The sequence below is a fragment of the Gekko japonicus genome, unplaced genomic scaffold (assembly GCF_001447785.1).
Source record: "Gekko japonicus isolate JY-2015 unplaced genomic scaffold, Gekko_japonicus_V1.1 scaffold3023, whole genome shotgun sequence".
NCBI classification, from domain to species: domain Eukaryota; kingdom Metazoa; phylum Chordata; class Lepidosauria; order Squamata; family Gekkonidae; genus Gekko; species Gekko japonicus.
Genome location: NW_015177105.1, coordinates 142415 through 167860, shown reverse-complemented (window position 1 = coordinate 167860; position 25446 = coordinate 142415). Strand labels below are relative to the sequence as shown.

The 25446-nt window shown below is 42.4% G+C and overlaps 1 protein-coding gene across 1 annotated transcript in view; it reads left to right on the top strand.

Moving 5' to 3' along the window:
- Positions 1–37: 37 nt before the first annotated feature.
- Positions 38–25446, top strand: part of ABCA5 (ATP binding cassette subfamily A member 5) — a 106175-nt gene continuing 80766 nt past the window's right edge. Inside the window, exons 1-4 of the mRNA XM_015428298.1 lie at positions 38–85; positions 22937–22999; positions 23539–23656; positions 24938–25142. Of these exons, the coding sequence (XP_015283784.1) occupies positions 23552–23656; positions 24938–25142 (310 nt within the window). The 5' untranslated portion in view covers positions 38–85; positions 22937–22999; positions 23539–23551. The remainder of the gene's footprint in view (positions 86–22936; positions 23000–23538; positions 23657–24937; positions 25143–25446) is intronic.

Below are 25446 nucleotides of genomic sequence, written 5' to 3'. Positions count from 1 at the left end.
CGTGGGAGTTGTGCTTTCCCCCCCCCCCCCCCCCCCCGCGCGACAGTGCAGAGGGCCTGAGGAGATATCGCTGCTGCCGTCCCTGGTAGGGATTTTGCGACGATGCTCTCTCTTCCACTGAACCCTCGCTGGGAAGGACGTTAGAATATGAGGTGTCGCCGGCAGGGGTAGAGGGAAGGGGAAAGGACGCGAAAAGGAAAGACTGCCTGGCGGAAAGAGGAGAGGGAATTCTGGTGGGGAGGAGGGAAGAGAAGGCGGCGGCGGTGCGGCAAGCGTGTGCTGGTGAAATGACCGCTGTCTCGCCACCCACCCGCCAGGCATCCCCCGGGGTCGCGTGCCGAACGGCTTCTTTTTGAAAACAACGCCGGGGGCCGGGTGGAGCACCTTGGCAGCTCCTTGGAGGATGCGAAAGGCAGGGCTTCAGCGTCTGGGTGGCATCGGAGGAGCGCCTTCCACAGCCCTATTTTCGGCGCACAGGCCGAAGCGGCTGTGCTGGAAGACGGTTGACTGCAGGTGGATTTGGCTGCCTGTAGCTGCCAGTAGTTTAGAAGGAAGCCGGCCAGGGTGTCCTTTTTCTTTGCCTATTGGCAGAGAATATAGTGCGTGTTGCTCTTACGTGGGGCTCAAGATGCGTGCGTGTGTATATAGCTGTGTGTATCGGGTTGTTCAGCTCTGTGCACAGGTAGTAGTTTCCTTACCCACATTTTGCAACATCTTGTCGCTGCATGCTAATTAGGTGTGAAACTGGTATCATAGCAATTCTACAGATGATGACGTGTAAACCTTAAGTGGGTTGCGATTAGAGGAAGAAACTATCAAAACAAATCCAACTCACGAGTAATATCTGTTGCTTAAATAAAATGCTTAAGTAACAAATATCCATTACTATAACATCAATCGTTCTGCGATAACGGTATTATGCAGTACTTTTGTTTAAAATTAATTCTGAGGCGGTTCGATTTAGAAGAGTTCAAAGCCACAATGACTGTTTTCCAAAGATGAATGGAGCAGTATTCAGTTACCCCTGAATATATTTATACTTCAGTAGTTCAGATTATCAGAATAAATAAACATCTGTCACTGCTAATAGACAAGGAAAATCGTGTAATTGAGTGTGAGTAGTGGCTGCATTATATATTTCATTATCTACTGCATGTAACTAGTAATGTAACAAAAAAGTGTTTATGCAGATATTTGAGCTGGGATAGGGTTTAGGAGTGGGGTCTCCTAATGTTAGAGAAGCTGTGAAAAAGCTGGATGTTAAAATTCTTTGAATCATGGCATTAAAAAAGTGAATGATTATTTATTTATAGTGGTCAGTATAGGCCTGATTGTACTGCTGTTGTATTTCAGCTGATCTTTTCTTAGAATTAACTACTTCTGTTGGTTGTTGTACTCATGTGAGGCAAATAAAAGATATTACATGGCCTTTGTCTTGTGAGCTGTGTAACAGTAGAAAAGAGGGGCTTTATGACATAATGGCCCTTCTTGCCATTACAAATACTATATTTTCTTTCATTTAAAAATGCTGTGATTGATGAAAGTTTCCTCCTTAGCATGTTCATACAAGTAGACCACTCACATAAGTTATAACTTGGAAGAATGAGCTTGTTTAAATAGTCAAAACTGATTGTACAGCCTCATTCTGTGTACTCTAAATAACAAAACTCATTCTGCTCAGTGGTACTTACTTCAAAAATAAGCTTGTGTAGACTGGCAGCCAGAATTACAATTCTGGATGCTTTAATAATGTAAACATTTGTTCATATTGTGGTTTAAATAGTCATTAGAATTAGTCCAAGTCTTCCCAGGAGTGAGCCTTTATCTGGCCCTGAAAGCTGGAAAAATGTTTCTGAGAAAATAGCTGGAGAATCAGAAATACAAAACGGAAGTTAGAGGTGCATCCACAGCAGGTGTTAAACCTAGACCCTTAGCTACAGTCCGAAATGACAATAAAGAAACGAGAAGTATTGTTTTAGTTAGCTGTTGGATGCTTCAGAGTGCTGACATAATCTGACACTTGGTAAGCATCACATCAGTATCATCTATAGTACTTCTGAAAAATAGGAAGTCCTGACCTGGATGGCACAGGCAAGCTTGATCTCATTGGATCTCGGAAGCTAAGCAGGGTTGACTCTGCTTAGGAGGGCCTGGCGTGATGTGGTCCATGGGGTCACAAAGAGTCAGACTTGACTGTGTGGCTGAACAACAACAGCAACAAGTATTTGGATGGGAGACCACCAAGGCATTCCAGAGTTGCTATGCAGAGAAAGTCAATGGCAAACTACCTCTGAATGTCTCTTGCCTTGAAATCCCTACAGGGTCACCATATGACTTGATGGTACTGTATATACACACACAAGATTAGGAAGGGATGCTCTAGGATTAAACTTCTATCTTTCATTCCATTCCCCTACCAAATCGAGTTTAGTCCTTATTAGAAGTTCATGTCAGAATACTTCATGGCTCATCTCCAACACTGCTACCAGTCACAACAAACCTTATAAACCTGTCATTGTAATGTTCTTTTAAGTACAGATATGCCTGGAAGTCTCCACTGTTCATAATCAGTAGATTCCAGGGATTGGTATAATCTGACAATCGTTCCTGAATTTAAAAATAATCTACCTGACTTTTGAAGGCTCTTGTTAAAACAGGACCTGTGACAAATTTTAATCCAGGGAAGAGTTCCAGAAATGCAGTTATCATACCTGACTGGGACTTGGTTTCACTTTCTCAGCCCATCTTACCCTGCAGCACTTTTTTAGCTAATAGCCATTTAAGAGGGCTATTTGTGCGGGGGAGGGGATCCCTTTTGATGGCTTCTGTGATTGGTGTTGAGATTTAAAAAATTCTGTTCTGGGTGTTGAGATTTAAAAATTTTTTGTGAAGGATACTGCAAGGTGGTGGAGGAGGTAATGTATTGTATTGTATTGTAAGAGCTGAAGGGAAAAAGATGAATTAGGTACTTAATGTCAGAATACTTCATGGCTCATCTCCAACACTGCTACCAGTCACAACAAACCTTATAAACCTGTCATTGTAATGTTCTTTTAAGGACAGATATGCCTGGAAGTCTCCACTGTTCATAATCAGTAGATTCCAGGGATTGGTATAATCTGACAATCGTTCCTGAATTTAAAAATAATCTACCTGACTTTTGAAGGCTCTTGTTAAAACAGGACCTGTGACAAATTTTAATCCAGGGAAGAGTTCCAGAAATGCAGTTATCATACCTGACTGGGACTTGGTTCCACTTTCACAGCCCATCTTACCCTGCAGCACTTTTTTTAGCTAATAGCCATTTAAAAGAGGGCTATTTGTGCGGGGGAGGGGATCCCTTTTGATGGCTTCTGTGATTGGTGTTGAGATTTAAAAAATTCTGTTCTGGGTGTTGAGATTTTAAAATTTTTTGTGAAGGATACTGCAAGGTGGTGGAGGAGGTAATGTATTGTATTGTATTGTAAGAGCTGAAGGGAAAAAGATGAATTAGGTACTTACTGTCAGGGAGAGAAGCCTTTTTATTTTATTTTCTGTCTGGGGGTTTTTTACATGAAGTAAGAGGGGACGGACTGAGCTAAGCTGCCTTGCCACTTTAAATTTTGCTGACAAAATTTAATTTTTAATTTATTTGGCTGCTAGTATTTCCTTTTTTTTGGGTTTGGATTGTGATCCACTTGGAGACAGAAGCGCTTGGATTTGGGGAACATGAGCCCATTTACAAAACCACTTCTTTTCATATAATTCTTACTTGCTTTCCCAGTCTTCATCTCAGTTTTTGAACATAAGAACATAAGAGAAGCTATGTTGGATCAGGTGAATAGCCCCTCTAGTCCAACACTCTGTGTCACACAGTGGCCAAAAACCAGGCATCATCAGTTGGTGTCAGACCCCTGCAGCAATCAGGTCCCAACAGCTTTCATTCAAAGAAGTAAAGTTTATTGAGACATTGAGAGTATGCAGTTATCTTTAACACTTTCAGTGTTAGAACTGGCCTAAAGCATGCAAAGCAAGCAGATGTACATTATTCAAGAGGGTCCCCTGATGGCTCAGGTCCAATCAGAGGCCAGGTAGAAACCTGCCAAAGTAACGGGCAATTATTCTCAGGAGAAAAGTACATCAGACAAATTGTTAGTCTTAAATGAATAAGAATTCCAAAGTCTAGACCATTGTTTGTTGTTAATTAACAATTTACAGTCCTTCTCCCATGTTATCTGGGCTGATGATTTTTGTGACCAAACCTTTTTGTTTAATGTTTTGTAAATAATAGAGATAGAACCTTTCGCACCCTGTTTATTATTATGAAGCAGCTTCTCAAAACTGGTTAGAGGTCTGTCTAGATCTGCAGACTTTATTAGTCCATTGAACATATGGCTTATCTGCATATGTTGTAACCATGGAAACTTAATTTTGTATTTTCTTTCTAACTGAACCTGCAATCCAAGTTTGCCCTGAATAGTAAGATCTTTTAATCTAAAAATATTTCTTTCACTTAAGTTGAGATATTCAGTTGGGTGTTTGCCTGGCTGGAACCAATGTTGTCCTAAAAATGCCATTACTGGCAAAATTCCTGGAGCCAGTGTCTAAATGTATCCTGTTTTTGCAAGGTAAACGTAAGAAATTTGTTGGCTTTACCTGCGTTAGATCTTTTACTAGGGTTATTCCAAATTACCTCATGCAATTTTTCAGGAAGTAATTTAGATTTTTCAAGATGAACCCAAGATTTTTCAGTTTGGATCGGCATAAAATATAATAGCTTTAAATTGGGCTGCAATGAAATATTTATCTAAGGAAGGCAGCCCTAAGCCACCCTCCCCAACTGGTTTATTTAAAAGTAAAAATTGATTCTAGGTTTTTTGTTGTTCCAAAGAAATTTCACCAAACTAGTCTCCCATTCTCTAAAGTCTTTAGACAGTATATCAATGGGTAAATTTTGAAACAAAAAAGAAACTTAGGTAAAAGAATTGTCTTAAACAGATCTATTTTTTCAAGGAGTGACAAGTTCAATTTTTGCCAGTCTTGGAAAGATGATCTTAAGTTCTGTGAGAGAGGTTTGTAGTTACTATGATATAAATTAGCTAAATTTAATGGTATAAGTATTCCAAGATGTCTCCATTGATTGGTGACCCATTTAAAAGGAAAAACCTCAGTTATTTCGGAGACATCATTCTTATATATATTTATTGGATATAATTCTGATTTGGTATAGTTTATTAAAAAACCTTATATCACACTAAAGTTTTCAATCTGTTGTATTGACACCTCCAAAGAGTGTTTGGAGTTTAGCAAATTAAAAATGGCGTCATCTGCAAAGAGACTTAATTTGGTGGTTTCAGAATAAACTTTTATTCCTTCAATTGCTGAATCCGCTCTTACAGCGTATGCCAAGGGTTCTAGGGATAAAGCAAATAAAATGGGGGAGAGGGGACAGCCCTGCCTCATGCCCCTCTGTAAATGCAATTCGTCTGATCTATATTGATTTATACTAATTTGTGTTACTGGGTCTTTATAAATTGCTTTGATAGCCTGAATGAATTTAGGACCAAAATTCATAAATGATAATAATTCCAGCAAATATCTTGGCTCAACCCTATCGAATGCTTTGTCAGCATCTACTGACAAAATAACAGATTTTAATTGGTTTTGCAAAATTCAATTATATTTAATGTTTTCCTTATATTGTTCGAAATATTACAACCTGGCATAAAGCCGGTCTGATCTTTATGTATATATTTAGTGATTAATTTGTTCAACCACAAAGCCAGTATTGAAAATATTTTAAAATCAGAATTCAAAATAGAAATTGGGCGATATGAAGTTGGGGCAAGTTTATCTTTCCCAGATTTATGAAGAACAATTACTTTTGCTTCTGCCCATGATCTAGGCGTTATTCCTGTCTCTAGGACATGATTGATAGTTTTTAAAAAGATGAACTTCTATTTCTGATATAAATTTTAAATTCTACCGGTAATCCGTCTCTGCCAGGTGTTTTATTATTTTTCATAGAAGCAATAGCTTTCAAAAGTTCCTGCGATGTAACTGGTTGAGCCAATAACTCTCTGTGCTCTTTTGAAATTTTATTATTATATTTAATTGATTGAAAATAATTTTTATTTATACTTGTCTCTAGGACATGATTGATATGTCATTCCTGTCTCTAGGACATGATTGATAGTTTTTAAAAGATGAACTTCTATTTCTGATATAAATTAAAAAAAAATCTACCAGTAGTCCGTCTCTGCCAGGTGTTTTATTATTTTTCATAGAAGCAATAGCTTTCAAAAGTTTCTGCGATGTAACTGGTTGATCCAAAAACTCTTTGTGCTCTTTTGAAAATTTATTATATTTAATTGATTGAAAATAATTTTGAATGTCTGTGCCACATAAATCTGTTGGAGTATAAAGTTTTGAATAAAAATCTAAAAAACCCAGAATTAATATTTTTAGGAGTTACTTGGATCTTACCTGATGAATCCTTAATGGCATAAATGAGGTGTGAGGATGCTTGTTGGGCTACTCTATTTTTCAATAGTTTAATAGATTTTGGTGTTTTAGTTATATACTTTTGCTTCAAAATTACTAATTGTTTTTGGATATAAGATGTTTCCAGCAATTCAAGCTTTTCCCTTTCCTGGTTTAGTTTTTTAACTGTGTTTGTTTTTTTAAGTGCTACCCCCCCCCCCCCCAAATTTCATGTGTCGAAGTTCTAATTTTTTTATATTTAATTGTAAGTCACCAATCATTTGTTGTCTGCCCTTTTTATAGGAGGATGCTCTGGATATCAAATGTCCTCTCATTACTACCTTGAAGGCATCCCAAATATTGGGTTGCGTGGCTTCACATTCTGAGTTGAATTTAAAGTATTCTACCATCTTTTCCTTGATTTCTTTACTAAATATTTCATCTTGTAGTAAAAGTTTATTTAAACACCAATTGGGACCTTTATTGTCATCTTGCCGTTTAGCTAATTTACATTCCACCCATGAGTGATCAGATAAGGAACAGGGGTCTATATCTGATGATGTAATATGGTGTATATAGCTCTTTGAGGTCAAAATATAATCTATACGGGTATATGTTTCATATCTGGGCGAAAAATAGTGTACTGTCGTAAACCAGGATTTAATTCTCTCCATACATCAACCAAATTAAAGAAATTCAACACTTTTTCTAGTTCTGTGGTTTTCCTTTTTTCCTGTCTTTGCTTGAGGGGATTGAATGATTTGTCTAATTTCAGATTAATAATATAATTTAAATCACAACTGATTAATATTTCACCATTTTTAAAAGACATTAACTGTTCCAGTGTGTCTTTGATAAAAGGAATTTGATCAGCGTTGGGTGAATAAATTGAAGCTATTGTCAGTGGTTTGCCACTGAGTTCCCCTTTAATAAAAATAAATCTTCCCCTAGGATCTAGCTTAGTAGCCATAACCTGAAAAGGAACATTTTTAGAAATTGCCGTCCCTCTGGATTTTTATGAGCCTGGAGCTTGATACTGTTGCCAAAACCAATTTGATCTTAAAACATGCTTACCCAAATTCTTTAAATGAGTTTCTTGAATGCATAAAATATTGATACGCTCTTTAAACCAATAGTTTGAGACCCTTCTTAATTTAATGTTGTTGTTTAAACCTCTGGCATTCCATGAGGCCATTTTATATAGTTGTGCCATTTTATAATTCACTGGTTTCCTGCACTTAAAAAATATATCATTTGTCCCACTTACTTGGTTGTCTTCCTGTACTTTCTCAGAACTCACAGGAGTTCGCTGGTAGGGTGCAGGCTCCTTTTCACTTTCACTTTCAGATTTTGAGTCAGCGTTTTGAAACTTTTTACACATGTTTTTACAGGCTTCCTCCGCTGCTTTCCGCACCCTATCAATCAGCAATTCTTTGAACTGTTCCAAGGTCAGTTGCCCAAATTCTGTGTTATTTAGGTCTATCAATACAATTTCCTTTGCTGGATTATCTTTGTTTTCCCCTGTCGTCACCATTTTCAGTCCTGTTACTCCGCTCCTTTTTGCAGCCATGTAAACATGCAAAGTTGGAAATATCCTAAGAGGGTCATTTTATTAGAGGTCTTCATCAGCTAATAGAAGAATACATACAAACGCATTCTCTTGCCTTTGTTGCTTAGAGCCAAAAATAAAAGTTTAAAAAGGGAGGTCATGGCTTGTGTAAGTTATGGCAGCCATGATTGCTCCTCCTCCTGCTTCTGCATCGGGACACAGCAGTCTTCCCCTGCTAACCAATGTTGCAGGGGGAGCGAGCAAGTCCCCTGCGCCTGTCCTCCCCCCAGGAGGTCCAGGTGGAGCCCAACACGATGCCAAAGTTCGGGAGGATCTCCAAAAGAAACAGGAAGGGCAGGGTGGCTTGGAAGTGATCCAAGACTCAGTGCCGCACCATTTTCCCTCTTCGTCTTCTGTTGTTCTTTTAACTTACTTGTGGTTGACCTTTTCACCTGTCCCTCAAAGCACTGTGACATATATACTCACAGATTGGGTAACAAGTAGCTTATTGCCCTACCTTGCTGGAAGGGGCCAAAAATTAAGAGGAAGTGGGACAAAAACTGCAGCAGAGCCTCAGAAAACTCTGGAAGTTTCATTGAGAACTGAGCTGTCTCTAACCAGTTAGCAAAAGTTAAGGTACATGTGCTAAAATAGCATGGAGTACATCAGCTTGCAGTTAACTCTCAAATAATACTGGATATATTTGCAGTTTTGCTTGTAGAAAACTAAGGCATTTGTAACTTTTAAATTCTGTAAATATGTCAAGTATTGTAATTTTATATGCTAAGTTATAAACCATGCATTTTGTGTTGTTAATGCCGAAAAAAATGATTTTAGTTTGATAGGACAGTATGGTAAATATTTCAGTTTAAAAAAAAATCCCAAGAGAAGAAAATTGGACAAAAAGTAGACTTATTCCTGTGGCTTCAACATTTCCAGGAAGGAATGATGTCCAGAGGAATCACAAGTTGGGAGTCCTTCACTTGCAGAAAGAGGTGAAAGTTCACTTCCTAAAGATTCCCCCATTTCTCCTTGGGGAAGAGCTATCTCTCTACCTTCCTATTTTTGACAGAGCTGCAGGGAGTTGAATAAGGATAAGTATATGAAATATCTATTTAGTCTAATAAAGAGGGAATTAGCAGCAGCATACCATAGCATGCCTGAAGGTGAGGGAGAAGTTATTTACAATGCTTTTAACAAAATTGTATTCAGAAGGTTGTGCTTGGAACCAGATCACTGTTGCAAATTGTATAGGGTAGCCCAGCTCCAATCATGAAAAACGTTTTTCGTGAGTTTGTAGCTAAGCTTTGAGATGTTTGATAAGTGATTGCAAGGTGCAAAAGTGGAGACCAAAGAAAGATTCCCCCATTTCTCCCTGGGGAAGAGCTATCTCTCTACCTTCCTATTTTTGACAGAGCTGCAGGGAGTTGAATAAGGATAAGTATATGAAATATCTATTTAGTCTAATAAAGAGGGAATTAGCAGCAGCATACCATAGCATGCCTGAAGGTGAGGGAGAAGTTATTTACAATGCTTTTAACAAAATTGTATTCAGAAGGTTGTGCTTGGAACCAGATCACTTTTGCAAATTGTATAGGGTAGCCCAGCTCCAATCATGAAAAACGTTTTTCGTGAGTTTGTAGCTAAGCTTTGAGATGTTTGATAAGTGATTGCAAGGTGGAAAAGTGGAGACCAAAGATACTTTCAGTGTTTAATAGTACTGGATCACTTTTATTTCTGCCTGCCAAAGGAGATAAAACATCTGTTAAAAAAATAAAGCACCAAAAGATGTGGCTGAAGCAGCTGACATTGCAGAGCAGTGATGTTAAGGGCTGAAATGGAGAGCTTCCCATTTTGGGAAGGAAGAAAAGGGATCCTTTAAAGAAGGCGGTTCCAAAAGGAAAGGGGGTCTTTTAAACCTGAGGAGAGCAAAAAAGCTTCACACTTGATCAATCCAGCCAATTTAGAACAAGAAAGAACATGCTACTGGTGTGATAAGCCCAGCAACATAAAGCCAAATTTCCCCAAGCTGTCAACATCCACTTCCAGGCTTGCCTATAAAGCATCCTCTGGTCAAAAGGCACCACAGAGAGTCATGCACAGCAATTTACACCGATAGAACTGGCAGAAAGCTTAAGATTTTACAGAAAGCCAGTGCTACTCAAGGACCAGTTTAGTTCTGGGGTTTGCCGATACTGGAGCCTCTGTTTCCCTTGTGCAGTCTGTTCTGGTGTTTCCCTCTGATCATAGTGTCTGGGCAGCCTGGCAAAAACCTTTTGAATATGGGTAGGGTATTAGAGGCTCTTAGTGGCTAGAGTACTACTGGAATGCAGGGGGGAAGTATGATTATGATTGCCTATGATTGTTTATTTTTTAATTTATTTAATTTATTTTTCACATTTACTTTTACATAAACAGGCTCAGGGCAGGCTACATCATGTAAATAAATACAATAAAATTTAAAACATATTATAAACATATAAAAGCAGTAGTTGCAGTTTGCTGTTGGGAGATTCCAGCCCATTGATGTCACTGGATCTGGGCAGTTATCAGTGAGTGGCTGACAGCAACCTCGGGAGGCCATGTGTGGATGCCTGCTGCCTCAGCCAAAGGCTTGGCAGAACAGCTCTATCTTGCAGGCCCTGCAGAATTGAGTAAGATCCCTCAGGGCCCTGATCTCAATAGGGAGCATGTTCCACCGGGTAGGAGCCAGGGCAGAGAAAGTTCTGGCCCTGGTTGAGGCCAGGCAGATGTCCATTGGGCAAAGGATCACCAGGAGATGTTGACTGTCAGAGTGCAGCGCTCTTTGAGGTATATACGCGAAGTGGTGGTCCCTTAGGTATGTTGGTCCCAGGCCGTATAGGGCTTTAAAGGTTATTGGATCCAGTACTCAACTGGTAACCAGTGCAGCTGACGAAGCACATGCCGAACGTGTGCCCACAGAGGTGTCAACGTCAGCCGGCGCGCCGCCACATTTTGCACCAGGTGTAATTTCTGGATCAGCTTCTTGCGTAGTGCAAGTTGCAGTAATCAAGCTTGGAAGTGACCATTGCATGGGTCACTGTAGCTAGGGCCTGGGGGGAGAGATAGGGCTTCAGTAGCCTGATCTACCTAAGATAGAAGAGGGAGAGATAGGGCTTCGGTAGCCTGATCTACCTAAGATGGAAGGATACAGATCTGGCGACTACAGCCACCTGGGCCTCCATAGACAAGGAGGCATCTAGTCTTATTCCCAGGCTCCTCACTGACTGGGCCAGTACCAAAGGTGCCCCTTCCAGTGTGGGAAGCCTGGTGGTGCCCACCTCCATACCCTGGCCCAGGTACAGGACCTCTGTCTTCGATGGATTTTACTTAATTTGGCTCTGCCACAACCATCCAGCCACAGCGTCCAAAGCCTCAGCCAGATTTCCAGGGATGGAGGACGAATGGCTGTCCATTAACAGATAGAGCTGAGTGTCATCAGCATACTGATGATTATAGGAAGGGATGTTGCAGTTTTCAGTTATTGCTATTAATGTAGTCACTAGAAGCCAAAGCTGTTGAGGCTGTTGCTACTGAGATAGAGACCCAGCCCTATTTTTTATAAAAGTTTTGATCAGGGGGAAAAAAGTGTTTCCTGGCAGCATGTTTTAAAAAGTTAAGTAATTTAAAAATAAGTACTTACAGTAGCTCTAGCCATTCATGTCACAAGTTGCAGTTTATTTAGGTGACGTGTTCTGAAACTGTGAACCCCTAGCTGGAAACAGAAATCTTGTGGGAAAATTGAAATGTGTGATACCTATCAAACCTAAACTTATTTTACTTCTTTATCATAAAATGCATAACTTATAGCACCATATAAAGTGTAATTTTTGGCATATTTATAAAATTTAAAAGTATAAATTTTTTACTTTACAAGAAAAATTGTGAATATACTCAATACCAGAAAGAGTGGATGTGAGATAAAGAGATGCATATTGCTGCATCTTATAAAAACAGAAATACAAATGTTGTAATAAAGAAGTGAATTATTTAGGCAGAAATAGACTTATACATCCACAATAGAACTGGCAGCATGTTTGGATGTAGTATATAATTTTTTCTACAACCCCCCCAACAAAAATGGGAAAGTGTTAGTTTTTTCTCCGAATTGTTCCAGTTTATTTCCAGACCTCCACAGCTCTACATTTGAACTTGTAGGACTACCCCCACAGTACGTATCAGATTCTAAAGGCACATTTACAAGGAGGGTTTTTTTGTTTTTGTTTTGGTGAGATTGAGATGTTCATCCCTTGTGAGTTAACACATGCTTCCCTCTTACTGAATACCCAACTTTCTGTACTGCAGATGCGATGACTGCTGTTGAGGGCCATGCTATTCTATATGACCTTATATATTATGTCAGTGAAGGGGATTTTAGTAGAATTTTACTCTTACCCTTAAAGATCTTCTGGCTAGGGTTGCCATTCCCCAGTTGGGAGCAGGGCTGACTTACTTAGCAAGGTACTCCAGTTTGTTGGAAATGACCTCAATGTTAGCCGTATCCAGAGACAATACTCCAATTCCAAACTGTCCGGACATATCGCTCTTCATCCTATCTCATCTACCCTTTGGATACCACATACCAGTCCATGTTCTCCACCCTTCCCTCCTGGGGCCCAAATGGGGAGCACATCGTAGGTAACATTAAGCCTTTTGAAAAACACTTTCACTTCCTTCAAGGAAGTAAGAGGTTGCAGCATTAATTGTTCTGGTTGGTCCAGTTTTATCACAAGATCCTATAAGTGGATTAGCCATTTGCTGTACCTCTGTTAAACTTCGAATCACTGTGCTGAATTGAAATAGAATTAAACTTGTTCTGTCCACGCTAAATATATAGTTTACTATAGTAATAGTAGCTAACCTGTAAGACTAGACATGGACAGAGGCATCCCTCCACAATGTGCTGCCTGAACAGGAACCACCCAGTCACAGTGTGCTGCCTGAATGGGAACCACCCAGTCTACTGGTCTTAACTTATTAAGATCATTTCCTTTAATATTCCACTACCTTGTTGTCACCTATTTACATATGGTTCTGGAGTATAAGTGCCAGATGGTGAAATCACTGTAAAAGCCAAGTCATCAGTGGGTTCGTGGTCCCAACAGCAGTCAGCAGATGTAGGAAAAAGGCAGGATTCGAAGAAGTAGCTGACAGAACTAAAACACTGCAAAGTCTACCACAAAAGAAATAAAATCCAGGGTCCAGAATCAGAGGATTAGCCTCCTCAGAGACGCAAAATATTTATGTCCATTGGAGTGCCATCCAATCTTGTTCATAGCAGAACTGTACATGTTCCAAGGTGGTGATTCGGATACAATTTATGTGGCCCATCTAGGGGCAGTTGGCATGCAAGGACAATGGAAAGGGTTGCACTTTCTTCCTTTGGCTAAGGGTTAAGTATGTACTGATGTGGCAGGGAAGAGTGCAGCTCAAGTCAGGGAGGGCAGTTTGTTTGGTAGAACAAGTCCACCGATCTGCAGGTTTCTGGGGGTATACTTCTTTCACACTTCCACAGGAACCGTCAGGAACATCAGTATCATTCTTTTGGAGTTCTTCTAAAGAGGGTCAGAATAAGGGTGGTGAATGGATCCCTCCCTTTCCCACCCTCCTTGGTATCCCTTGATCCTATGGGTTCAGTAAAGTCCAGGCTACCTGCGCCATCCCTGTCATGGGTTGGGGCCCCAAGTACCAGTGCTGTGTAGTGAACTGAATGAGGTTGCCATGTCCCAGAGAACTGTAAGCTGTTGTGGATCTTCAAGACATTCCAAGATCATCATCCTGAGATGTTCAATGCTTGTTTCTAAACATGCACACACAGAGTGGAGGTGAAAGAAGCCACAAAAAAGGGAGGTTCCCTTCCATACTAGAGGGGGGAATGCAGTCCTTCCCCCAACACCTTAGCCAGTACATTTATAGCTAGTCAAACCCAGGGATTTATTATCATTTGACTTCCTGGAACTCTCCCACTTTGGTCTTCACACATGTTATGTTCTGAGGGCAACCGCACACGCGGTCGCCCTTACACGTGGCCATGCAAACTAACCTAGCTTCGTATCCTGAGACAATAGAAGGAGAATCCTAGAACCAGCTTATTAGCTTGTCCGGATCCTCAAGGGAGGGAACCTATAGTTGCAGTAACACTGTAAATAATCCTATCACAGGTGTGGGTGCGTGTTGGGGTGTGGTTTGTACACCCAGAGGTCCAGAGAATCAGCCGCCGATTTCTTAGCCGACATTAGCAATCAATTGTGAGTTCCTGGCCATCGAGGACACCCTCCTGAACCAGTTCGTCTGGGGGGTCCGGGAACCGAAACTGCGAAGGAAGCGCGTCAGCCTGGAGAACATCAAGCTCAACAAGGCACTCCGGGCTGCCACCACTTTTCAGAAATCCCAATGGGATTGTCAGGCCACCACCGCACACCATGCCATCACCACCCAAGACTTCGACGTCTCGGACAACGAGGACGCTTACCAGGTACGACACCCAGCTCGGCCTGATGTTCACAACTCAACCGCTCCAGCCACATGACCCTCTGCGCAAGCACCTGGCAAGACCAGCGCTTCTACGCCATGTGCCAGCTGCGGGGAAGACCACGAGCGCCGATCCTGCCGGTTTCGTGATGCAATCTGCCGAACCTGTGGTAAAGTCAGCCATCTTGCACGTGTCTGCCGCTCCTGGGGAACTCGCCGGAGGCTAACCGCACACCAGGAAGCAACAGACCTTCACACCCTGACCGTCAGCCACCACCAGCATCAGGTAATGAATTTGCCCCCGACACCCCTAACTGTGGTGATAGAGTAAAATGGAAAATTGGACACTGTAAAATGGAATTGGACACTGAGTCTTCATTCTCTATCATTTCGGCGGAGACCCTGCAGAGGCTCTGCCTGAGGGGGGGGGACCCCTCCTGAAAAAACTGTTCAGGGTACAATGTAAGGACTTCAACGGGTTGTTGGACTTGCTGGTGGTGGAAGGAAGGCTCACGAGCCTACTGGGATTTTCTTGGTTTGGGGCCCTGGGGTTTGGAGTAACAGGGGTGAACCAGGTGCGGCTGCAGGACTTTAACGCAGTCTGTGATGAATTTCCAATGGCACACATGGCCGCTACACCAGTCCCCCAGTTGCACTTGATTTAAACCCCACTGTACGGCCCATCAGAATGAGAGCCAGGTGGCCCCCGTTTGCGTTGCGGCCCAAGATCGAGGCAGAATTAGACCACCTGGTAGCACAGGGGGTGCTAGAACCCGTACCGCATGCTCGGTGGGAAACACCCATAGTCACCCCAGTTAAGTCAAATGGTGACATCAGGATTTGCATGGACTATAAATGCACACTTAATAAAGCGCTGCAGGACTGTCTCCTCAAAGGTATCCCTGGAGTCGAACCGTTTTTTGATGATGTTTTGATCGCTGTGCCCAACTTGGCGACCTTCACAGTATGGCTCCAGACGGTGCTCAAGCGCTTCAGCAATGCAAGGCTAAAGGTGAAATGGGAGAAGTGTCTCTTGGGGGTGCCACGGGTGGAATTTCTGGGGTTTGCAGTTGACTCTCAGGGCATCCACCCCACCCCAGACAAGATCCGCACCATCATGGATGCTCCTGCTCCCTCCTCCAAAGCCAAACTGCTATGCCTCTTTCCTGCCCCACAAGGCCGCAGTTACGGAACCTCTCCACCAGCTCCTGGACAAGAATGCTTCGTGGTCCTGGGGTACCAAGCATGCTGCCGCCTTCCAGGTAGTGAAGGAACTGTTGTCCTCCAATGCGGTCCTTGCCCATTTCGATGAGATCCTTCCAGTAATTCTGGCTTGCGCTGCCTCCCCGTATGGGGTGGGGGCACAAATTGGCCGATGGCCACGAAGTTCCAATCACGTACTATTCCCGCACCCTCTTCGCAGCCGAGCGCAACTATGTGCAAATTGACAAAGAGGCCTTGGCAATCATGGCTGGTGTAAAAAAAAATCCATTACTACCTGTACGGCTGGCCCTTCACCGTGGTCTCGGACCACAAGCCACTGCTGGGCTTCCTGCCCCCGGACCACCAGACCCCACCAATGCTGTCTCCCTGAGTACTCCGCTGGTCCATCTGTCTAGCCGGATGCCAGTATACGCTTGTTCATCGCCCCGGAAAAGTAATGGGCCATGCAGACCCGCTGAGCTGTCTCCCCCTGCCGTCATGCAACCCCGATCCGGCCCCTGTGCACCATGTTGCTCTGCTGGAAGACCTGCCTGACTGCCCAGTCCAGGTCTCTGAGGTCGTGAGGCACAGCAGCCAGGATTGCATCCTCTCCCGGGTCTTGGACTGGGTGGTGAGGGGGTGGCCCACCGGTCCAGTGGGACCAGAGTTTACAGCATTCTTGTCCCGTAGGAACGAACTGTCGTCGCACAAGGGGTGCCTGCTCTGGGGCAGCCGGGTAGTGGTGCCCGTACCTCTGCGAAATCGAGTAATCGCAGCCCTGCATGAAAATCACCCGGGAATTGTAAGGATGAAAGCCGTGGCCCGGAGTTATGTGTGGTGGCCAGGTCTTGACAGTGAAATTGAGGACAAGGTGAAGCGGTGCCAGACATGCCAGGAGTCATGGCCGGAGCCATCGAGGGCGCCAGTGTGGCCATGGGAGTCTTCGCACAAACCCTGGGCTAGGCTCCGTCTGGACTTCGTGGGGCCCTTCCAGGGACAATTTTCTTTATCTTGGTTGATGCGTACACCAAGTGGTTGAAGGTGGTCTCAGTGCCCTCCATGTCATCACGTTCAGCCATCCGTGCAATGTGGCGGATCTTTAGTACACACGGGATACTGGACTCCCTAGTGACAGACAACAGCACGGCCTTCACCTCCACAGAGTTCCAGGAGTTCGTGTAGTATTACGGGATCTGGCACATCCGCTCGGCTCCTTTTCACCCCGCCACCAACGGCCAAGCTGCATGGTCCGGACTATGAAAGACTTCCTGTGTCGCATGGACCATGGGGACTGGGACTACAAACTGGCAGCTTTCCTATTTAGCCAGCGAATGACACCCCACTCCACCACGGGCTGCAGCCCAGTGGAGCTACTCATGGGATGGCGCCCTACCTCCCAGCTAGACCGCCTCCATCCAGATAGAGCCCCGGAGCACAGCGCGGCCATAGAGGAGCAGGAAGCTTCCCGAGGGTTCTTCCTGTTGTAAAATAGTCAAAAGTATTTAAAATACTCAGAGTATCAATGGATCTTGCTCTATTGGAAAGAAGAGATTTCTTTGCATTTTAAAACCTTTATTTCTAAGGGTAAAAGGTATACAGGAAGCCTACAAAATAACAAACTCCTAAGAGCTACATTTTCTAAGCTGCTTACAGCTCAAATCATGGTTACACACTACACACAGATAATGGAGAATCTGTCCTTCTTCTGAACCCCTAGAAAGGAAGTCACTGAAAACAAACAACCAATCTGTATCACACCTTTTCCCAGGCTAATCCCCCATTGGCTCTGTGCCAGGTTTCCCTTCCAGGTCAGTCCAAACAATAGCAATACTAGGTAAACAAGTTAACCCTATAATGACTGGATTATGAGACCTTGTAAACACATCATTTCCAACACTCCCCAGGAGACCCTGTGTATGCCCGTAATTATGCCCGAGGCCCCGCCTGGGTTCCAGCCAAGGTAGTCTGGGTGACAGTGCCACGCTCGTACGAGGTGTCCAGCGTGGATGGCCAGCTGCTGCGATGCCATATAGACCACCCACACCGCTGCATCCTTCCAGCTGTTCCAGATGTATCCGAAGAGAGCAAGGACGACTATCGGAGCCCAGAGGAGCTGAATGTATCTGCTCCACCCCAGCTACAGTCAAGTGCTTTGATGGAGAGAGACGTCAGCAGCAACCCGGAGCTGGCCCGCAGCCAGGACCCCTGCAGCATGCCTGCCCCAGCAGAACCTCTGTTGCCCTCCCCAGAAAACACAGGAGCGGCACTGGACAGCATGGCCCCGGCCCCCGAAGCACGCCACTCAACGCAGGAATGACAGAGACCCACATACCTAAAGGACTATGTTTGCTAGGGGGGATCCGAACTATGGAGGGAGGGGTGTTGTGTTCTAAGGGCGACCGCACACGCGGTCTAACCTAGCTTTGCATCCTGAGACAATAGAAGGAGGATCCTAGAGCTAGCCTACCGGCTCATCCGGATCCTCAAGGGAACCTATGGTTGTGGTAACACTGTAAATAATCCTATCACGGGCGTGTGTGTGCGTGTGTGTTGGGGTGGGGTTTGTACTTGTATTTAAAGCGGGCCTCTGACTGGCTTCTGTATCTCCAGTTTACTCTTTTACTATGAGCTGAAATCACTACGCTATGCCTCAGTGCTTTATAGCATACAACACGCACACCGAGCTGTGATCTCCGATTCATTCACAGAAATTTAAAGAGACATGTTTGGGTTTCTTTTTTCACCTCAAGGGGAGGGGTCTTCCTTCAATAAAGGATTTGGTCTCCTATACTTTGCAAACACTAATGGCTACCCTATGTCTGAAAAGCAGCTGGGATGACTAAAACCGAATTGTTAATCACAGAGATTATTTGTTCCCCTCACACTCGCTGCTTCTCTCCTCTCCTCCCCTTTCCTTTCCTCTCTTGGGAAGCTACATTGATGTGGCAGAATTGATGGGTGGAAACAATAATCAAGGGTTCACAGATGCATTAGACCAGAGGTGTTGAACTCATTTGTTACTAGGGCCAGATCTAACATAAATATTACTTTGTTGGGCCAGACCATGTGTGCCATAAAATGTAACACAAGGTACCGGAGATATAAACTTTATAAAGATGATTTCAGATGCCAAATGGCAATAGCAGGCGTGATTGGATTAGGTGTGATATGCAGAAGGGTGGAGATATCAATATTAGTGTGATATACAGAGGCATGGAGATATCAGCATTGGTAATGCTGATATCTCCAGGTCTCAATCTGGTACAGGAGTTTTCAGTCCAGGAGGATGCAAAGAATAAATGGAAATAAGTCTGAAGAAGTGAGCAATGACTCACAAAAGCACATACCCTACCACAATTTTGTTAGTCTTTAAAGGTGCTACTGGACTCTTACTCTTTCTACCACTATTAGAAACCACAACATTCAAAAACCCGTATGGGAACATTTTAACCTTCCAGGGCATTCAGTTCCTGACCTAAGAGAAGCAGTTCTCTGACAAAGGAATTTCAAAGGGAGATTAGAAAGAGAGACTGCTGAATTGCAACTGATCATGAAGCCCAAGACAATGCAAACTCCTGGACTGAACTGAGACCTAGGTTCCTTCTCTTATTATCAATGCCTGCTCTGGTCTTTTGGCATCTCTCCAAGATATAAGGACAGATGGATTCACACTCCAGCTGTATCTATGGAAGTGAGCAGTGATTCATGAAAGCTCATGCCCTGCCACAAATGTTATTAGTCATTAAGGTGCTGCTGTACCCTTCCTCCCTTTCACTAATACGGAATGCAAGCTATGCTGTTAGGTTTCTCTCCCCCATTTGTTAGAAATGGAAAGGGGGATCTCTACAAGTGTCATGGGGTGGACTCTGTCTCTCTCTCTGATACCTGGAATAAAACTATTCTCCCCTCATACCTGGAATAAAACGTTTTTGGGTCTAAACACAGGACTCTTGGGTCTAAACACAGGACTCTTCCTCCCTCCAATAAAATGGTAAAGGTTCCCTTGCTCGAAAGCCAGTCGAATCCGACTCTAGGGTTGTGGTGCTCATCTCCGTTTCAAAATGTTTTTGGGTCTAAACACAGGACTCTCTCTCACTGGCTGGCTGGCTCCCTCCCTGGTCTTCTGAAAAGTCCCACGAGATAAATCCATTTTCCCCCTCTCTGTGTCTCTCTTCCTCCCCCTCCCTCCCTGGAGGGGGAGAGGGAAGGAGCCCTCAGCCAATGGAGGAAAGGCTTTCTTTCTCTCGAAGCAGGAAATAGGAGACTGGGGGGAAGCTGCGGCGGCATTACAAACAGGAACCAGAAAGCAGCATAGATTAGACCACAGAGACCGATGGATTACTGACTTTTAAAACAGAGAAGCGCCACGCTGCATTTTGTGAAGGGCTTTTGTAGGAATCTGTGTCTTTTAAAGCCACATGGCTCCATGCCTGGTCACTCCCCTTTAGGTGAGGAACCCAGTAGATAAAGGGGAACTGTCCCCTCTCCCTCCAACTCTCAGCCTCACTTTGTGAGGCTCTCTCTGTTGCTGAGGAGAGCAGAGGTGCAGAGCCACCGGTTGAGCAGAAAGTGGGTGGGAGAGAGCGCATGATTCACTTATTCAAAACATTGCCACCTGCTTCCGTCATCTCGGAAACACCTTCCTATCTCTTCATTGATTTCTGACACCCTCCTTTGTGGGCATCCTAATGCTCCACTGTACCTGGGAAGTGTCTTTCAGAAAGGAGTGTTCCACCTTACCAGCTGCAGTTCCCACGTTCCTAGCTGCCGGATGAGCAGAAAGCGGGGGGGGGGGGGGGACCCACTGTTGGGCAACCCTAGTGAGTTCCCTCCCATAGGTCTGGGCTGAGCGGGAGGGCAGGGCCTCTCCAGAGAAAGCACCCCGTGCATAGAGAGGAGATAATTGATGTGCATTTTCACAGGTAAGCATGCTAATGGGAACCCTGCTCATAAGACATACTTATTTTGAACAGTATAACATCCTGTTTTGTTAAAGTTGCTTTTACTTTATATATCAACTTTATGTTTTGTTATTAATGTTATAAAGATTACATCTGAGTTGCAGGGAACAAAATTTCTTTGTTTTCTTTGCTGACATGGTGGCATTCAGCTCCCTGGAGTGCACATTTTAGCTTGGATATTTCCTCATAGAAGGAGCTTGCCTTCAGTTTATTTTTACTTTGTCTGTCTTCATTGCATCAGTGAGTAAGCCGTAGGAACAGTAATTCCATCAAAATAAAAACAAGAAATTTGCACATATTTTTCTGGGGAAAATTACAACACATAACAATCATTTAAAATGTCTCAAAATAAAACCAGCTTACAGTCCAAATAGTTAACTGACCCAGAGTGGAGCACTTGGCGTGCAGGTCAGCCATACTTCCATCAGCGTGCCTCATTGTCATCTTTATGACAACGGCAACAGATGTCGCCATCTGGAAAGTAATGAATTTATCCCTATCTGCCAGTAGTTGTAGTAATGATCTGGCCTTCCTGGGAAATGAGAAATAATGGTCCTCAAAAATCTTTTATGCTCAGCCTCAAATCACAGGCAACAGAAAATGACATGGGGTAAATCCTTGATGGACCTGCAGTCACAGGAGCAGACTCTTTCAGTGTATGGAATGCTATTGAAGCAGCCTTCTAAAACTGCAAGCGGTAGAATACCTAGGCGTGCCTTAATGAAAACCTTTCTGTACTCGTAATTCATTACATCAGTAAAGTATGCTGGAAGAGGCAGGGGAGAAGGAAGTAATTGCCTTTAAAGGATAGTTGTTTTCAAGATGGCTACTAATCCAATATCGGTTTGAGTACTGTGGTCTGGCAATGCGTACTGGATGGGATTGTGCTCCCCTTGAAAGAACAGGTACATAACTTGGGGGTGCTCTTGAACCCAGGGCTACTGCTGGATAAGCAGGTGGCAGCTGTGGCCAGAAGTGCCTTTTACCAGTACAAAATTGTGCATGCCCTGGGTACATCTAGATTAGAATACTGTGATGTACTCTACATGGGGCTGCAGTCAGGATGTTGGTTGGGTCATAGGTACCATATCATTCCAGTTTTGGTCCATCTATACTGGCTTCCAATCTGTTTCTGGACACAATTCAAAATGCTGGTGTTGACCTTTAAAGCCCTACCTGGCTTAGGACCAGCAACCTGAAGGACCTATTCCCTTATGAACCTGTCCTGTCATTTCCCAAGGTTCTGTTTTGAGTGCCCCTGCCTTCTGAGATTGGGTGGGTGGCAATCTGGGAGAGGGGGGCTGACTTGGTTGTGGCATCAAAACTCTGGAATTCACTCCCTTCTGTTGCTATCTTCTGCCAGCAGGTGAAGATTTTTTTGTTTAGTCTGGTGATTTGTTAGTGAGTCCTCCTGCCCACCATATATTTTAATTGCTATTTTTATGTTTGTTTTATGTATGTGTAGCTTGGTTTTAATTGTTTTAATGATGTGCTTTTGCTTAGTTTTAATGATTTTAAGATGTGTTTTCATTATATTTTTAACCTTATATATGTTTTTAAGCTATGTATGTTTTTAACCTTGGTAGCCCTGATCTGGGCAGAAAGGTGTGGTATAAATTTTCTAATTAAATGCTTGCTATGATTGTTGAACCACAAACACTTCATGTTTCCCATATACTTTGGTGACATGCCAAGTTAGCATACTACTAAGAGATTCTCTGTATTTTTTGAAAAGAATTTAAGATAAACAGTTTAGGATTTTTGGAATAATCTTAGCCACTGATCTAAAAATGTCCTTCTATTAGATGGATGATGAATTTATAGGTTACTTTTGAAAGACAACGGGTCAATGCATAGGGTTGGAAACTAAGCCTTACTCCTGTTTGCACCCCTCTTCTTTCATTGTGGAGGTGGTCTTCATCTGTACTGCAGTTCTTCTGGCAGAATGTACTTTTCAGCTCATTGTCAGATGCTAGTTTTATGTGAGTATAAGCTCCTACAGCCAGATGAGTGTTCTGTGTAGCTAAGGATTGTCTCCACAGTGGAAAAGAGTACAACACTAGTAGAAGCAGTGCTTAGGATCGAGATAATAACTATCTGTTTCGTTTTATAGGATATTTTAATTGTTTTGCTGTTGGCTGCCTTAAAACTATATGGGAAAATATATAAAGATCTATAGCTATTTAGAAAATGTTCTAGAAGTAACACATGATGAGAATTTGGACTGAATGAGAACTATACTATACTTTTCTACTACCCTTTTTCCAAGGTCTTCCTTGGTGACATAGATGGTTTTCCTTTCCTCATGTTATCCTTACAACTGTCCTATGAGGTATGGTTTTTTTTATACCATTCCATCTTGTCAGTGTCAGTTTGATGTACTAGAACTTGAATTACCCATATGCATATGCTCTGATTCATTTTCTCTGTGGGTGCACACTGGCTGATTACACATAATTAAAATTATTTGAGGAACAAATAGTGATGTAAAATGGGGGGGGGGGTTGGTTTCGCAAAAGTAAAAGTGAAGCATTTTAGATTTTTTTCCTCCTTCCTGTATATTTATAATTCATGGTATATGAATAAAAAATGTGCTGTTAAGTCAATTAACCTAGTCCTGAAAATAAGATGTAGGCTTGTTGTATCTACCATTTATATGGTAAAAAGTGGCTATTTATATATAGAATGTGAGATGATAAAACACAGGTTTTCTTCCATTGTGTAGTCTTTTCTTCCCTTAAGTTAACCCAGTATAATTAATTTACTTGTTATGAAGCTTCTGTAGAAGCTGTTTGTTCATTATTAAATGATTAAAATGATATTAGTGTTTGGCACATAAATCGCTACAATTTTGTTTTCTTGTTGAATAAGCTACACATGAGAAATGTCAATGGAGGCTCCAAGAGAAGTAGGAGTGTGGCGGCAAACCCGAGCTCTTTTGTATAAGAACTATCTTGTTAAATGGAGGACTAAGAAGAGTAGCAGTCAGGTGAGTTAATCCACACTATGCTGGTGTTTATCAGTATGCGAGCAAATAGGAGGAGGGATCTGGGTCTAAATCAGTCTTTACGAAGAAGTTTGCTTAATTGAAGGAGGACATGCAAGTTGCAAACTGTTGCAGTTATCCGATTTATTCTTTATCAAGCTGTTAGGTAAAGCAGAGAACAGCAAAAATGATGTTTCCTGAGCACTTCCTTTCTTTATCTCTTTGGTGTTCAGTTAGCTATGTTGCTTTAACAGCTTGAGAAGCTGTTGAAAGGGGGGATGGGTGGAGGAGGGGAGTGCCTGCTCTGCCCCACCTTTTCCTAAAGACCCCAGTGGGTAGTTATTTGCATAACTTTGGAACACCAGTTGCTTGGACTACTTCACATGCATATCCAAAGTTATGTGAATTCCTCTGTTTATTTAATGTTATATGTAAATATTAATGACTATGGTGTTTGAACAGTGTAACAATATTTATGTGACTTTAATATACTGACAGTGCAGTCCTGTGCAGCTACTCCAGTCAAAGCCCATTGAAATCAATGGTCTTAAATTAGAATAACTCAGCATAAGACTGGAAAGTATTTAAATGGATAAGAGACTCTACAGTACAGAGTTTTAATCAATGTCTAGCAATAAAAAAATAGGTCCTCATTGTTATTAGCCAGAGGATAGATATTTGTTAACATACATATTAACCTCTTCAAGAATATTGATAACCCGATGTTGGAAAATGGATAAAACCCCATCTAGAGAAGAAATAGCGTTAAAATTGTTAGATGCGGCAGAAATTGATAAGTTAACCATATTAATCCAATGGAAAGGATGAAACGTTATTCCTAAAAAGATGGACTAGAGTGTATAAATGGGAAAATAACTATGTATAGAAGACTCCGAATATATGAACTAATTGCTCATGTATTTGTTTATTTAGCGTGAAACAACTTTATAAATAAAATATTTTTAAAAAATAGGTCCTCATGTATGCTTAAAAGCATTTCTGATCATTGCCAGAGGTCTGTTCATCAGTTTTCTTCCTGGGCAGCAGCCTACTATTCCAGAGGGCACAATGTTTAAGCAGAGTTGCCTCTTGCATTGTTAATAGTACAAATGTGCTTTAATAAAAATTGCAGAACTTATTTATATATGCCTTGATGTTATGCTGTCATCCAGTTTGTCATGTATATTTCAAATGTATTGTCTTTAGTGGGCTAGCTGTAGAAGTGCAGCTTTAGATAGCTTTTTCTTACTGTTATCAATGCTAACGTGTATACTTCCTTTGTAGGAAGTTCTGCTTCCGATTTTCTTTTTATTTTGGCTAATATTAATGAGCATGATGTATCCAAGCAAGAAATATGATGAGGTTACAGATAATGATCTTGGTTCTGTGGCTTACTCAAAAATGTCCAAGTTTATCGTTGGCTACACTCCAGTGACTGAGTTCACAAGAAAAATCATGACAAAAATGTCTTCAGAATGCTTCCAAGAAGGTATGTGAACCTTAATGCTACTCAGTTCTTTACGGAATTTGTCTTTTCAAAAATTTTCCCTTGTATTTGTCTGGAAGTTACGACCATCAGACTGGCTCAGCACACTTTTGGTGTCTTTGTGAACCAGAACTTCTCTTTTTGTAAAGGCTAAAATTTTAAAGTTATTGGCATTCCTTCAGATTTTGGCAGTACTGATCATGCAAGGACACTGAATGCCTCTTACATCCATCTCAGCAATATATAAGGGTCTGAGCAAAAAGAGTTCCCTCTTATCTAAGCAGCCAACATGCCTCTCACTTGTGAT